The sequence below is a fragment of the Dissoconium aciculare genome (genome assembly GCF_010015565.1).
Source record: "Dissoconium aciculare CBS 342.82 unplaced genomic scaffold K489scaffold_7, whole genome shotgun sequence".
NCBI lineage: Eukaryota > Fungi > Ascomycota > Dothideomycetes > Mycosphaerellales > Dissoconiaceae > Dissoconium > Dissoconium aciculare.
The window spans coordinates 1503573-1518958 of record NW_022984957.1 but is presented as its reverse complement, the minus strand read 5'-3'; the positions used below and the strand labels follow the sequence as shown (position 1 = coordinate 1518958).

At 52.3% G+C, this 15386-nt stretch overlaps 6 protein-coding genes across 6 annotated transcripts; 2 read left to right on the top strand and 4 right to left on the bottom strand.

The window, feature by feature from the left end:
- Positions 1-985: 985 nt before the first annotated feature.
- Positions 986-1551, bottom strand: K489DRAFT_243875 (uncharacterized protein). The gene has a single exon (XM_033599897.1). It carries the CDS (start codon positions 1360-1362, stop codon positions 1057-1059), a length of 306 nt encoding a protein of 101 aa, XP_033459491.1. The 5' UTR covers positions 1363-1551; the 3' UTR covers positions 986-1056.
- A 1212-nt stretch (positions 1552-2763) lies between these two features.
- K489DRAFT_340180 (SCA7-domain-containing protein) lies at positions 2764-4484 on the bottom strand. Its single transcript, XM_033602257.1, has 3 exons — positions 4367-4484; positions 4152-4316; positions 2764-4096 (listed from the first exon to the last, which is right to left on the bottom strand). Exons 1-3 carry the CDS (start codon positions 4398-4400, stop codon positions 3108-3110), a joined length of 1188 nt encoding a protein of 395 aa, XP_033459490.1. The 5' UTR covers positions 4401-4484; the 3' UTR covers positions 2764-3107.
- A 293-nt stretch (positions 4485-4777) lies between these two features.
- Positions 4778-8014, top strand: K489DRAFT_320705 (uncharacterized protein; the record flags this gene model as incomplete). Its single annotated transcript, XM_033601479.1, has 2 exons — positions 4778-5710; positions 5822-8014. 2 exons carry the CDS (start codon positions 4778-4780, stop codon positions 8012-8014), a joined length of 3126 nt encoding a protein of 1041 aa, XP_033459489.1.
- Positions 8015-8063: 49 nt separating this feature from the next.
- Positions 8064-8648, bottom strand: K489DRAFT_410748 (uncharacterized protein; the record flags this gene model as incomplete). The annotated part of the gene is made up of 1 exon (XM_033607736.1): positions 8064-8648. The coding sequence occupies one exon, from the start codon at positions 8646-8648 to the stop codon at positions 8064-8066; it is 585 nt and encodes a 194-aa protein (XP_033459488.1).
- A 2614-nt stretch (positions 8649-11262) lies between these two features.
- Positions 11263-13149, top strand: K489DRAFT_301364 (uncharacterized protein; the record flags this gene model as incomplete). Its single annotated transcript, XM_033600429.1, has 2 exons — positions 11263-12463; positions 12617-13149. Coding segments are annotated over 2 exons (1734 nt in total), but the record flags the coding sequence as incomplete, so codon positions are not given.
- A 691-nt stretch (positions 13150-13840) lies between these two features.
- K489DRAFT_381212 (uncharacterized protein) lies at positions 13841-14839 on the bottom strand. The gene is made up of 5 exons (XM_033605064.1): positions 14769-14839; positions 14481-14528; positions 14330-14404; positions 14191-14234; positions 13841-14114 (listed from the first exon to the last, which is right to left on the bottom strand). The coding sequence occupies exons 1-5, from the start codon at positions 14818-14820 to the stop codon at positions 14001-14003; spliced, it is 333 nt and encodes a 110-aa protein (XP_033459486.1). The 5' UTR covers positions 14821-14839; the 3' UTR covers positions 13841-14000.
- Between the last annotated feature and the right edge of the window lie 547 nt (positions 14840-15386).

The window sequence follows — 15386 nt, the reverse complement described above, 5'->3', positions numbered from 1 at the left end:
GTAAGGGCCGTGTGTTCAGCCCGGTAGAGATTGTCAAGGGCACAATAAATCATCCAACATAGCCGACGTCGCGCACGACTGTGCGTGAATTCTATGCCGAACGGTGCGTGTTCAGCGAGGCCGTCTCTCAAGGGTGAGTATGCCCACGATCGTTGTATTTCGTGCTCGAGGGTAAGACGCGGGATGGCCTCCGCGCAGCGGCTGATCTTGGCAGAAGATGATAATTCACCTTGGTGGCGATGGGCTGTTACGTGGGCCATCTGGTACTGAGATTCACCATCACCACTTTCTTCCCATTTCTAGCACATCAACGACAATCGCGAAGACGACGCCAACGGGAGTGCGAGATTGCAGTACGATGCTAATCAGCCAAGTCAACCTTGAACGCCCTCCATCTACAATGCGAGAGTAAAGTGTTAGGTAACGTTGACCATGATCTTCGAGGTACATATATGTGCATATCGCGCGAGAACACCAATTTGCCAGCAGTGGCGGGCATCCACGAACTTGGGTGGTAGTGGACCATTCATTCATTCCCATCGTCCACCCGCCGCGACGCGAATACTACACACGCGTGGCGCCATTCCGTCGAAGGAGCCGATCACCCAGAGCACCCACGGCCGTCTGGCAGGACCTTCCGGCTTGGCCGGACATATTCTCTAGTGGGCGCGGATGCTGCAAGCATAATCCTGGCGGCGGTTGTGGCGATTCTTGCCATGTTTGGGCGTTATTCTCGTGCCGCGGTGCTCGTCGGGATGCACATAACATGTCTCGTGCCACAGCAGGGAGTGCTTTAGATTCATGTACGCCGGAAATATGATGCACGGTCAGGCGAGGTCTTGTCTGCATCGCACCACGCGCAATCCTCGTTGTGTGAAAGGATCTCCTTCCGTCATCGATTGCAGAATCTAGGATTTCTCCGGTCGATGTGCGGAATCGAGCAAAGTCAAGCGTTGGACTTTGCTCGGCGTCGACTTCGGGGAGGAAGATTGACCCCTGTGGCTTGCAACGACCCGCACAGTCTCGAAGCCCTAGCACACCACGCGAAATATCCAATCACGCAGAGCAGCGGCACGTGAGCATGATGAAGAAGGACATAAGCCCGTCTCGGGTTCCGACACCCTCATCATTCAACCATGCTGGGCTGTATCTAGGGGAGGACGGCGAGTGTATGTGTGCGATCCCTTGCGGTTGAGGCTTCGGACACCATTTCCCGAAGCATGGAGCGTGAGTCGTGCGCTCATCAGAGGATTCAAACAAACGCGTCCAGCAAGTGGTAGAGCCTCGTATGCTAGTAATACGGTAGGTGCGTTCTAGATGCATATCCATGTTTCCCATGGAAATGTACATCTCGCTACACATTTGGCAACGCCAAAAGGCTCTCCGCAAGACCCATGTGGAGGTCTTTGGACCGCCAGTGGCCTTTGCTTATTTCAAAATTGTAGCGTGCAAATTGAGATGAAGTGCAAAACGTGAATTGCGAGCTTCGCAAACATATCACTACACCACCATCATTCGACTGTGCCGCGGAACGCCAGTAGATCGTTGTTCAGATAGTCGGCGAGATAGTCAGTGTTGATCATACTGACTCACCCCATCTTCTGCTTGTCGACCTCGGTATGTCAACTGCGCTGCGTGCGTGGCATACTACAGTTTCGTTAAGCGAGTCCTACCTAGGATCGACTCCACCCAGGTCGGTCCGGGTAGAATATGTGAATTGCAATTGTCAGACTTTCATCGACGGTGGCATCTTCGGATTGTAGTGCGTTTACCATCCAGATGTGAACCCAAATGCTGCCCAGAGATGCACTAAACACTATCGTCCCTTCGCTGCGGATCATCAAAGCCAACCGTTGGAAAGTCTCCCACGGTCAACCCACGCACTCATCGGCCAAACCACGGTATTCCCACGAAGACCAAACGACACGTGAAATACACTGCAACCCAAGTGATCCTCTGTCAACAACACGTGCTTATAGAAAAGGCACCGATAGGCAACATCACCTAGTATATTTTGCATCTCTATAAGCCCAAATACCCTCTTCTCCGTTCTCGGTCGTGCAGCTCCGCACCACCGAATGGCGCAAAGAGCACGCCGCCGCGCTCGCCCACACAAGCATGTTTCCGTCCCAGTGGGAAATACGTAATATGTGCCGTCGCCAACCTTGCCATTCCCAAAACTCAAAATCACACTCCAGGCGTGCAACACGCCCCATTTGATGGTCGCAGGGCGCCATGCGCATGTATTCTAAAGCACGTGGGCCAGCCTCTCGTCCCAACTCCGTGGAAATCCTTGCGTCAGCTAGACAAACCTTCGCCCTCGCTAAAAGTTTCATGGCCCAATGGACAGGTTGAGCAGGGCTACAAACGCGTTTCGTACCTTGCATTGTGTTCCTATGTCGAGTCTGCTCGCTGTCCACGTCGGTTTAATCAACCAGTGAGAGGGATCTGATCGCGTGGGTTTCGTCATTGTGGCGTGAAGCATATGTATCAGGCCAGAGCTAGTCTGCTGTGAGACGGGACAAGAGCTGTTGACGTCCAACTGACGGCTCTCAGAGACAGAGATGTTGCGAGTCAGGAAGTCGGTCGCGTGGCATCTGGGCCTGCTATTAGGCTTGATTGACCGAGACATGATAAGAAGTGCGTGGGATAGCTTTCCTTGTCGTCCTACTATGCCGCGTCGTCTGACAGGGTAACGATTGCGTGAAGAAGAGCAGATCATCTGCTATTGTCTACTATGACGGACACAACATTCTGGTAGTTATCACCAAAAAGCCTCTCCAGAAATATCCAGAAGAGTTGTTGAAGTTTTCTGTTATACAGTAACCCTCTGCGCCCAAATTTGTACAACAAGTGGTCATAACGAACTGTGAAGAAATGAGCGCCTTCCCATTCTCCCGTTGCCCACGAAAATCCCACCTATAGAAACCGAACTATGAAACCTGCAATCCGTGTAACGCCGTCGTCCCGGGTATCATCTGTCGAAGCATAATGAAAAGTGCGCCAAATCCGTGACCGTCCCAAAACGATGATACATTGCATCCTGGTGCCGGCAAGCATGAAAAGCCAAACTGCGAGCTGTGCCAATTAGTGTGTTCCTTTATCGTTCAAGCACCAGTTGCGACACTCGGCTTGCGGCTCGCTGGTGCCATCATGCTCCGAGCAACACTGGCCTTGCGACTCGGTGCGATATTCTCCACGTCAGCAGCAGCGTCTTTATTTGCTCCCCCACCGAGATTGCTGTCCGATCCGCCGGTGCCGAAGATATTGCTGCCGCTGCGACCACCGAATGCCGATTGCATCATGCCCCGTATCCGGTTGTATTCGTACTTTTTTCGTAGCGGAACATATGTCGGCTGGTAAATAGGCGCTCCACCAAAAGCTCGAGCGATGCTTGTCAGAACGGTGTCTTTCTCTTCCTCGCTGTCGATCGGGCCCGATGGCATACTGTCGTCGTCGGGATTTGGAGCATTGGCATCGAAGGCTGCCTTGTGTAGCTTTGCTTGGTTCTTGCGCTGATACTCCATGAGCAATTTGTCATAGGGTCCACTTCGACCTGGAACAGCTCGCTTGGCACCCATGCTGTGGCTTTTGCAGGTCAAGCTGCGAGCACATTGTCCTCCTTGCGGTAGTTCGACACCGCATTGTTTTTCGACATCAACAGGCGGCTTCGCCTTAGGTGCTTTGGCTTTGAGATCATCCTTCTTCTTCTTTTTCTTGTTCGGTCCCCCATCATCTTCATCGTCTCCCGCTTTGCGCTTTTTGCTCGCCGTCAGACCTCCGTTCTTCAGGGCCGTCTTTTTGGCGCCTTCATCATCGTCGTCGTCACTGTCACCCGCCCTCTCTTTTCGCGCAGCTGCATCTCTGGCATCTTTAGCTTCCTTCTTCTTTCGCTGCTTCTCTTGCTTTTTATTCAGACATCCCTCTATGTGTCTGGGCATAGCATGCTTTGAGACCGCGCGCTTGCAGTGGTTGCATTTCAGAATGTCCGGGCGATCGGTCATCGGCTTGTTCGTAGCGAATGCTCTAGCCAGAGACCATGGTACACGATTCACCGATGGTCTCGGGCGACCATTCGGTTCTTTTGACTTTGCGCCTGGCAAGAAATGAGCATCACGCCAGAGGCACTGGTCACCTCGGGGGAGACATACCTCCATCGATCTCTGAGTTCCAACTCCCCGCGTTTTTAACAGTAGGGAGCTTTCTCTTCGCATCTTCAGCGATCTCTGCTTTGATGTAATGCTTGAGATCATCGAACAAGTGGGCTAGCGATAATGCGCCGTCTGTCTTGACAGACTTGTTGAGCGAAGGTGGCACTGTCACGTGTTAGTGATATGGCTTGCGGCGACACGCTCAGCAGGCTCACCCTTGCGAACGGCAGACACGCCATTCGGCGCCATGTTCACATATGCGAGCGAGCGAATGCGCGTTACATGCAACAAGTCTTATGCTGAAGACACTGTCGCATCGAAGGTAGTCCCGCATGACACGAGTAGTGAACGTTCTGGGGTATCCAGATGAGATGGCGTACTTGCCCGAGAGGTGCGACTCGGCCCGCGCCGCTCGCTGGTGCGCTCACGACTCACAATCGTCACTCGGCATTACTGAGCAATGTATCGCCCTTCGACATCATGTTCAGAATACCTGAGTGTCGTGCAAAATCAACAACGTTCTCAATGCGGTCTCATTGATCCCAGATGGCGTGGTCTTATACATTGTATTCCAGTGGCCCCACGTAATCACGGTGTGACACGGTTCCCATTGTCGTTTATTCGACATGGATGCAAGAACTAGAGCGTTCCAAGTCCTTAAACCATCATGCGTAGCCCTCAGTCAGGCTGCCCTGGCATTGAGCAGTTCTCAAACTCAAAAAGACACGCAACTGGTAGTCGTTGGCTTAGAAGACCTCAAGGCGAGACTCTCTACTATCATTAGCCATCCACACGCTCTTGATGAAAAGCTAGCGGAATACATCTTCTTTCCTCTTTCGCAACTACTCAAGGCGAGTCGTAATTGCTCCATTCGATGTCTAGAGCTGGTGTTTGAATGTCTCGCTTTAATCATCCAGCATGGTTGGAAGTCCAAAGTACAGCCGGAGTTGGCAGCTCAGTTGGTTATACTTTGTACTTTGATGGCAGACAAGAACCCGAAAGGCGTAATACCCGCTGAGACTACCAGTGAATTGCAGGTAGCAGCTTTCGCTTGCCTTTATCGGTTATTCGCAGTCCTCAGTCCAGCATCCGCAAGCAGCGATTTGCTTACGAAGGAGGCCAACATACCGCAGTTAGGACAAACGATCAGTGTCATATTGGACGGGATACAGCTCGGATCATCACGAGACATACAAACAACAGCTGCGAGGGCGCTCGATGCGCTCGTGAGCAACGTTGCGAGTTCTACCATAAAAACGGCTTTCCTGCCTGGCATTGCCTCTAGGCTGACGATTGTTCTTACACCATCCTCGGATCAGCGACGAGATCCACAATGTCTGATCATCTTGATTGGAATTCTCAAGGTTCTCATAGACGATCTGCTCTGTGATGAGCCACCCGCAAATACGACTGCAGCCAAGACTTTGACAGACTCAGGATCCAGCAGCGCGAAGAATCCTCTCACACCAAGCGAGCCTGACTGGAAAAAGAAAGCCTCGCAACAACTTGGACCAGCCATTGTCAAGATCATGCGTCTTCGATCTCACAGCAGGTCAGACGTGAGAGAGGCACTCGGTCGTCTTTGTTTGTCAATTCTGGAAAAATGTCGAATAGTTTTGGTCGAAAGTTGTCCTGTGGCACTGGAGTGTATCATCGCCATGTCTACGGAGAGCCTCGATAACGCGGTCCTTATCGGCCTCGAGATGCTGGTCTTAAGGGAGCCTGCATGCCTCGTCCTCCTACAGAATGCCACCTATAATTGGATACAACATTTGCCAATTCTATATCAGTCTGCTGATGAACAAGCTAAAGCAAGTAAGATGCGAGAAATTGGCATTGCCTACGGTCTGCTTGCCCGTAGCGAAATGGACCTGAGCTGGCTCGATAAGACCCTGACGGATGCTCTGCGAGACTGTGTTGTCATGACTCTTCATCCAGGCTCAACCAAGCACGTCGAACCACTACTCGAGTCGCAAATTCATTCTCTCAGCATCATGGATGGAAGCGAGGGGAGCAAGACAATGCAATACAATTCACCTTTGATCAAATACGCGGCGCAGAGGCCATTATTAGAATCGATATACAACGTCGCAAGGACAGTATCGCCTTCAATGTTAAAGTCAGGACTGGCTACATCTCTGGTGCGCTCCTTGCCTGTGTCGCGCGGTGATACTCAAATTGCTGTGTTTTGGCTCGCGATCACCACAATAGAAGCTGCACTGGACAAGGATCGAGAGGCCTCCGAACTGATGTTGTACATCGATAGTAGGCCACCAGCTGCTTTGCGCTCGTTGGAAGAAATGTATTCGTTCTCCTTAGGCGTGCTCACAGACGATATTGAAGAAGCATTCGACCCTCGCATGCACTCTTTGGCACTCAGGACCCTTGGCATGCAAGCTACACAACTCGCCGATGAGTTTCGCCATGAACTCATTGACGCCCTGTATCCTGTGTTGCATGCCATGGCAACACCGGATGAACAAGTCCAGCATGCTAGCTTGGTTACATTAAATTTGTTCACAAGCGCATGCAAGTACGGATCTGTCAAGGATTTGATCGTGCATAATGTCGACTACCTCACGAATGCTGTGGCTTTGAAACTCAACGCATTTGATGTCAGTCCTCAAGCTCCACAAGTCCTACTAATGATGATCAAATTAGCTGGTCCAAGTCTATTGCCATACCTGGAAGATACGATCGAAAGCATCTTTGCCGCTTTGCACGACTATCATGGCTATCCATTATTGGTCGAGCTTCTGTTCAAGGTTTTGAGCGCGATGGCAGAGGAAGGTGCAAAGACCCCCTTGCTTGCAATAGAAGCTGGTACAGTATTTGGCCGGGATGAGATAGGGACGAAAGAAAGTCGATTGATAGGCATCACAGATGTTGTCGAGTCCATAAGAACCCGGCATGAACTCCAAAAGAATAAGAGCGAAGGTGTGAAAGAACCTCATCCCAAGAAGCCCTGGGCCAGTGCAAAAGCGTCAAGTGAGGACAATGCAGATTCAGACGAAGATAATGAAGAACAAAAAGAAGCGAACGACAGCGATGGCAATCAAGAAGTACAAGCCGATGAAGCGGACGCGCCTCCTCCGGCTCCACGAACGTATAAACTCCTCCTCAAGATTGCCGACCTCACACAGCATTTCCTTCCCTCCGCCTCACCCTCCCTCCGCACCTCACTCCTGGGTTTGATCAAAACCGCCATCCCTGCCATTGCGCGTCATGAAAACTCTTTCCTCCCGCTGATCAACACGCTCTGGCCAGAGATTGTCTCCCGTCTAGACGACCCGGAAGCTCACGTCGTCGCCGCCACTCTCGACACGATTGTGCTGCTTTGTACCCATGCCGGCGATTTCATGCGCACGAGAATCATTCGCCTGTGGCCTGGACTCGTCGACATCCACACCCGCACGGCCAAGTCGATCCTCCAAAATACTCGAATCAAGGCCCCGGCAATGGGCAGCCGACAAGAGAGCCAGAGGCCCGCCCCGTCGACTTCGCTCATCCTCCGATCAGAGTCCCTCGCGCTCGCTATCCGCCGCATGCGAGTTGCTCGGGCAGATTATGTAGATGGCTCTGCTCGGGCAGTGTGGGAGGCGTTGGTACGTGCGCTCACAGCGATGGTGGAATTTACTGCTTTGTCGCCAGAGATGTTTGATGAGGCGCTTGCGATGCTTGAACCAGTGATTGATGAAGATCCTGATGTTCGTAAAGCGCTGGACCGTCAGAACGCGGACGCGGTCTGGCTTGCGAGAGTGCGGATGGGTTCGGAGATTCCGAAACGAACGGGCCTTGCTTCAGGAGGCCATCGGCGGAAATTCCCAAGCATCGTCCTGGGCATGCACGGTGTGCGTACATAGGATGATTGACAGTCAAAAACGATTCCTCCGTATTATTTCGACCTTTCCATCACTCATCATCTCCCATTCCCCGAATCCCATCCTGCATCAGACACCTCCAACACCCCTTCACCCGTTCCCAATACGTGACCGTCACGCTCTGTCTCTGCACCTCCTGCGCCGTGACGCGCAACTTCATCCAGACCATCGCCGTCCCTTTCTCCTCGTCGACGTCCGCCGCGATGCTCTGAATCTCAGTGCGATAATTCGGCGTGCCCTCGATGACCTCGCGATATCGCGTCATCAGCTGCTCGCGCGATGTCACGTCCGGCTGCGTCGAGTGCTCCACGTGCGCGGTGAAGTCCGGGACTATGTATCGCTCGAAATCTGGATGTGAGAATTGGGAGGTCGCGACTAGGTTGTAGAGGTGGAGCGTTATGGCTTCGAGCTCGAGAGTCGAGGTGGTTTTCGTTGGCGCTTCGGAGGGGCTGTGGGGACTGTCGATGGCGCTGCCGCCGCTGCTGTGGATGCTGCTCGGGCTGAGGATGTTGCTGGTGCCGCTGCTACTGCCAATGTGGGAGGATGCGCTTGGAGTGGGTGGAGATCGTGGCGTGGTGGTTGAGGTTGAGATATGTTCGCTTGTTGGGGTTGTCATTTTGGCGGAAATCTCCTCTCTTGCTGTGATTTCGAAATGATGAGAATCTCCTTGTCTGTGTGTCACTTGATGATTGGAATCACTTTCTTGTTTATGAGGCTTTGGGGCGTTCCTGACAATGGTCCTTGTAACGTATTGAAAATTCTATTCAACGAGAGTGCAAGGAAATATGAGCGAGAGAAATTCAACATGTCACACACAATGATTGCAATCGGCACGCGCATTTCAGTGTAACGGAGGCACAGGATACATATATACACGATCTATCACATACTCATGTCAGGACTGGCGACGCCGTCATAGGTAAAAAGTCTATCGGCAGCGAAGCGAATGAGCCAGGTCCAGCTGTGGGACGAGCGATGGAGCAATGGATCGAATCCTCCTCACCGGTTGGCGGCGGCCCGAATGCCAGCCAGATCGCACATGGTAGAACGCATCTTCGATCAGCTCGCGCACGTGAAACCGAGCCATGATTGATTTGTGTGTGAATATGTGCGTATGTTCATTGAGTGGACGATGCGATTCATTAGTCCTGCACTATAATTCTATAATTATAGCGATACCGCGCCCAAACGTGGCTCGTCCTTTTCAGCTCATGGAACAAGCGCGACGACCGAGATCATGGGGCGGATCCTTCGTCTCTATACCACCCCTAGTTCTGGGACCAATCGCACATACCGCATCTCGAGCTGAAGATATCATTCACAGCCAAATTCCGAATCTTACGAGTAAGGCCAGCCAAATCTGTATGATGAATGACTGACAAGTGCATGGCGAATGCTTTTCATGCACGCCTTGACTTGATTCGGTGATTGCCAAGGGGCACAGGGTGCGGTGCCGTTAAAGCCTACATTCACAGGATTCGTTTTCGTATGCATGACTGTACAGCACGGATGCTCGCTTTTATATACATGCCGGTGGAGATACAGCATGTGCCGATGTTCCGACTGAGATGCAACCACTATTGATATTGCATCTCGTGAAACCCAATACAGCCGAAGAAGGTAGTAAGACGTTGGCAGGAGTTTCATAACACTGACTCCAATCTTATGCCACTGGTTGTGGAAAATCTGTGGAGTCCAACATTATGAGCAACACAGGTCATACACAATCTCATCACACCTGCCGCATGAAAGTCTCTCGGAATACAAATTTGGCTACTGCATATCATCAGACGAGAATCATGCCGAGAAACTTTTCGCATACCCTCCAGGTGGACAGCGATTACAACGTTGATCACATCGATATTTGATGCCAGCCTTTCACAAACCTCAACACTATTTCGAGCAAATCCATGTCTAAGCCTGACGATGATTGTGGTGATACACAAAACCATTCGCTGTGTCGCTGACTATCCGAGGCGGTTAGGTCGCTTTGATGGTTTGATAATATGAAGAGCGCACAGCAGCTCGCTATTCCGAAAGAATGAAGGTTTGTGTTCATGTCGTAAAGTTCCCATCCAGTGCGCGTTGTTCAAGGCGGAATGTAGTTCCGCTGTCCCATGCTGCCACACAGAGAAGACCTTCTCGGCCCCTGCTTACAGTAGGGTTTGTCGCCAGGGTATGGGTATGTATACTGAACACTACCTAGGTGGGGATGTATTTTCAGCGAGCCCAGCAGAAGCACCAGCTCCGCCAGTCACTCGGCTCTTTCATCTGACCCGGGAATCAGCTGTGCTCCCTCGGCTTGGCCCTTCAAAGATATCTGAGACTTTGGTACAGCAAAACTTATCCCAGGCACTTGAAACTCGCACACCACAGCGCCTCAGGTCTCAGATGGACGTTACGGCCCTGCAGCAATGGCAGACACGCCTTGATGCAGGTAATTGAGCGATACTGTGCACGTGCATGAGATTTCCCACATGCGTGTTCGAACAGGGCAGAAACAGGAAACCGCCTCGGCTGAGAACCTGGGGAAAGTCTGGTGGAGGTGGGAATTCCTCGATGGACTCGAGAACCTCGAACTTCGCTGATGAAAGACCAGATGAACGAGTGCTTGGGTACATGTTGATTCATGGAGACAGCGAGATATCTGGCGATGAGACGACCCGATAAAATTTGAAGGATACAGTACAAACAAAAAGACAATTTTGCGGGCTGTAACGCTGTCATAGGTATCATGAGGAAAAGATCTACCAAATTTGCTTTCTTGGACCGGCGATGATGTGCACGATGAACGAAAGCGGGATTTTTCTGACGTCGGCTCCGAGCGTCCGTTCCCCCTTCTCTTTCCTCAACTTCGGCCGCGTGCACTGTTCCATCATCGTGAGTCGCGCCAACACGGGAATTTTGCAACGTCTTTCTCCCTGGTCTATTCCTATATTGGCAATTATATTTTCCATTCATTCAATCTTGTAATCATCATCGTTGTTCGTCCGCCGCGCGTAACGGGTCATCCACGTCGCGACTTGGAAATTGTTCCGACAGTTCTCACACATCGCCCTGCCTCCGACCCGTGACTCGGGTCATCTCCATAATCCGGTACGACTCACGACCTGAGAGCCTTCGTCGTGCATTCCATGGACCCTCGATCGACCATGTCGCCCGCATCATAAATCATACAGTCGCATCAACATCGAAAGCGCAAACGCGTCTAACCCAGTCAATCCATCACTATGGCGTTCAACTTCAACTGGTCGCCGCTCATCGCCGACACGGATCGCGTCCGCGAGATGCTCACCAGCGCGTTGAACAAATCGCCCAAGCCGCCTATCATCGTCGACGACATCATCGTGAATGAGTTAAACTTGGGATCAACACCACCGGAGTTGGAAATTTTGGAGATCGGCGACTTGGCCGAAGACAAGTTCAGGGGAATATTCAAGATGAGCTATACGGGGGATGCATACTTGACCTTGAAGACTCGAGTGCAAGCGAATCCGCTGCATACCTTCCTCTCGACCCGGCCTTCTTTTACAAGCCCACAGCCGCTTGCAGCGAACAGTAGCCTTACGATCCCCATTCAGATCACCCTCTCTGAATTTCGCCTCTCCGGTTTCGTCATCTTGGTGTTTTCGAAGCAGAAGGGTATCACGATTGTCTTCAGGAACGACCCGCTCGAAACGCTCAAGGTATCATCGACATTTGACTCGATACCTTTCGTCCGAAACTTCCTCCAAAAGACGATCGAGAATCAACTGCGGGTGCTGTTCATGGAGGATCTGCCGGCCATAATCCATCACCTGTCGCTACGCCTATTCAGCCCCGAGCATCAGATGACTCCAGAAAGCGCGACGAAAAAGCTAGAAGCAGATTTTCAGAAACCCCTGGACACATTCTCGAGCGATGATATTCTAGAAAGCGAAGCGACAGCTCAAGAAAGCGCGACTGAGCTATACGCCTCATTCTCCCAGAAAAGCATGCTCCGCTTAGCAGCACTAAGCGAGAGCCAGCGCACGCTGAGCTTGTTCACGCCAAGTATGAGGGACACGGTCTTTCGTGCTTGGACGCACGTATTACATCGAGATGAAATGGGCTCATACTCCCGAACACCCACAATCCGTCCAGTGACCTTGTCAAGATTGCAATCATCAATCGCAACGCCCACGGTGCTATCGTCAGCGGCCTCGCAAACATCAGATGGGACCTCACCACAGCAAAGACCGTCTCTGATCAATGTGTCATCATCAGCGTCAGTGTACAGTTTCGGCAGTGGAGCGCCACGGTCACGGCCGGGCAAGAAACGGAAGCACCGAGTCGTCAATCTGCGCAAGAGCAAAAATGCTGCGGAAGGCGACGGCTGTGATGACACGATGAGCCTGGCTAGTAGCTATGACGAATCTGCCAGCCGTAGTGTCACCGGATCCGCCGACTCCAGTGGAAAGCCGGCATCGACAGGTCCGACAACAATAGGAAGCGCGGTTCGTGACGGCGAAATCCACACTCCACCACGGAGTCCACAAAACATTAAGGGATCTCGTCACAGTGCAACCGGAATGTCCGTCAGATCACGCCAGGTTTCATCCTCAGGGTTGTCCCGTCCTGCCACACCACCACCGCAATCATCAACTTCCCTCCGCTTGACTTTGAATCAACTCGACCTCGACCCTACCCCTCGAGCGTCGACCGTCCTCCAACATCCAACGACAACCGCATCCGATGACATGGACAATCACGACACCATAAAACCCCTACGCCGCGTGCCTCCCCAACAACAACCCTGGCGCCACCACTCCACTCCATCTCGCTCACCCTCGCCGGAACTTCTCCGCCGCTCGTCCTCCAGCGAGAGTCACAACACGACCTCTTCCGCCGACCGTCGCCTCCAAACCCTGTTGACCTCCGTCCTCGCCGCCGCCGCCAACGATGACGAGCCGATCCTTGGCGGCGTGGGTAGCGGCGCCACCAGTCCACGGTACGCCGGCGGTGGCGGCATCCTCGAACAGGCCTGGATGCAGAAGATGACGAACGAGATCGCCCGCAAGGTCGCCGAGGAGAAATCCCGCAGCGCTTCCCTCTCCGGACCCGCAGGCCCAAGTAACCCACAAACGACGAGGCCTCCGATTTGGCGCTCGTCGCTGTCGGGAGCCTCGTCATATACCAATGTGCGCACAGCGGGTGAGGGTCCGCCGCCGGCTTACGCTTCTTGAGCCTGTCATGAAGAACACAAGCTTCGTTACTGCAGCCCTTGTGTTTCGGGAAACAAAACAGAACCTAGATTTGCGAGGGAACATGCACACTCCGAACGATGAGGCTGAAAGCGATAATGAATAAGACTGATTATGATCAATTGGAACGAGTACATACCTCCGTCTCGGCTTTTGGGGATCGGCGGGACCTTTCTCTCTTGCTCTCCGGAACAAAACAAATTTGCGAGAGACGCGGAGAGAGAGAGAGAGATTCAGGAGTCTTCTCACCTGTGACCGGCGCGTTTGAGAGATTTTGTTCTATTTTTGCTTTTGAATTTTCGCTAGAGAGATACCCTTTGTTTATTGACTTGTCCTGCTTTGATGTTGCCTTTTTTTCTCATCGCCTTCTCCTGAGAGGGACACGGGTTTTCTTTGAGAGAAAAGAACAATCTCATCTCTATTGCTGAATTAAACCTTTTCATCTCTATCGTGTTCTGCCTATCCGTTCTCTATATGTTCTTGATATTGGTCGGGCATGATCCGCGCTTCGCTTGTCCCTCTCGCTCGTCGGTGGTCGCCCAATCTCTCACGCCTTCCTCCGCACTTTTCCCACCCCGACGAGTCCGCTCACATCCAGCTCCGCCTCACCATAATCAGCATTTTCCTTCTTCTTCTCAGCCGCGACGCCCTCTTGAGCACCTTCGTGCTGCTGTTTATCCGCAGAGAGTAACTTTTCCACGGCGTCGACTATACTCGTTCAATGAACAGGAATACCCGCTAACGTCTCACGCGCCAGGGTTGGACATACCTTTGTCTTGGAAAGTCTGCTTCTTATCCGTCCGGCTGCCGATGCGGATGTCGCTTTGGATCCGCACGACGCCGCGCGCGTGCAGCATCGTCTAGATGAGATTCAGTATCACGAAAAGAAAGGGAGAAAGGTCCACAAGAGGTGGGGTTCACAAAGGGAAAACGTACGTGGCATTGCCCGATGACGGTCATGACTTGCTCCCAGGATCCCTCTATACAAAGCCGCCAGTGATCATGTCAGTCGAGAGGTAGTTAGATATGCCCGAGTTCAAACGTAGCAGAGAGAGACAGGATGGATGGTGCGTACCGAGGGTCGTGCCGGCGGCGTGCATGGAGTAGTTCACGCCGGCCGTCTTGAGGAAGCGTTGGACATGGGCGACTTCTATTGCATCGAACGGGAACGTGGTTTCAGACTCTGGCAACGAGGCATTTCTGGAACACGTCGAGTCTCAATCTACCTTGGGAAACCGAGGCGGTCGGCGTGCCGATTGGGATGAGGCAGAAATCTAGGAGAGACCGATGACATTACTACCGCGTCCGACGACGATGACATTTGGAGGTTCGAATCATCTATCTAATTGATCGCTCCGTCTCGCGAAGTCCGAATCGAGCGATACACACTCTCGCGGAACGTAACAATATAGGGATGGACGCAGCAGACAATGGGCGTCCTCCATGCTCAGAACATGTCGTCCTCCCGCGTGCTCGTATCTATGTGAAAGTCCCGTGACTGATGAACGACATACCGGCTGTGCATGATGCCGGGGTGGGCAGCTTGTTGGGGTCGGAATCGGCCATGGCGCGTAGGATATGGGCGAGCTGAGGAGAAGTGTCCATCTGATGATGATGAGGATGATGATGATATCAGAGACGGAGTCGAGATGATATGCTGTAGTGTGAAGCTAAGAAAGCCAAAACCCTCCCGGGCTCCTAAGACTCCCACCTTTCCGCGCACATGTGAAGGAGGGAGGCGTTAGGGTTGCCCACATTCCTTTCTTTCGCTCCAGCATGAAGAGGGCCCCACATATCACGGCCCATGGTCCATCATGGCCCGGGAGGAACGATGACGAGTATTGGGTGAGACAGGAAAGTATGCTGGACCCCTGTTTGACCCTTCATGTAAATCATGTACTCTGGTTCCTCCTCCTCCTCCTCCTCCTTATTATCATTACCTAGTATCCTCCTCGTACGTAGTGTGTACGTATGTCCGTGTATACCTACCTACCTAGGTACTCACGTACTCACTAGCAAGCACACATACATATATACATATCTGCAATTTGGGTCCTGTCTCGTCTGCGGACTTTTTCTCCTTCTCCCACCTGACGATGACGCGGTGGCCGTTTCTGCCCGACGCCATTTCT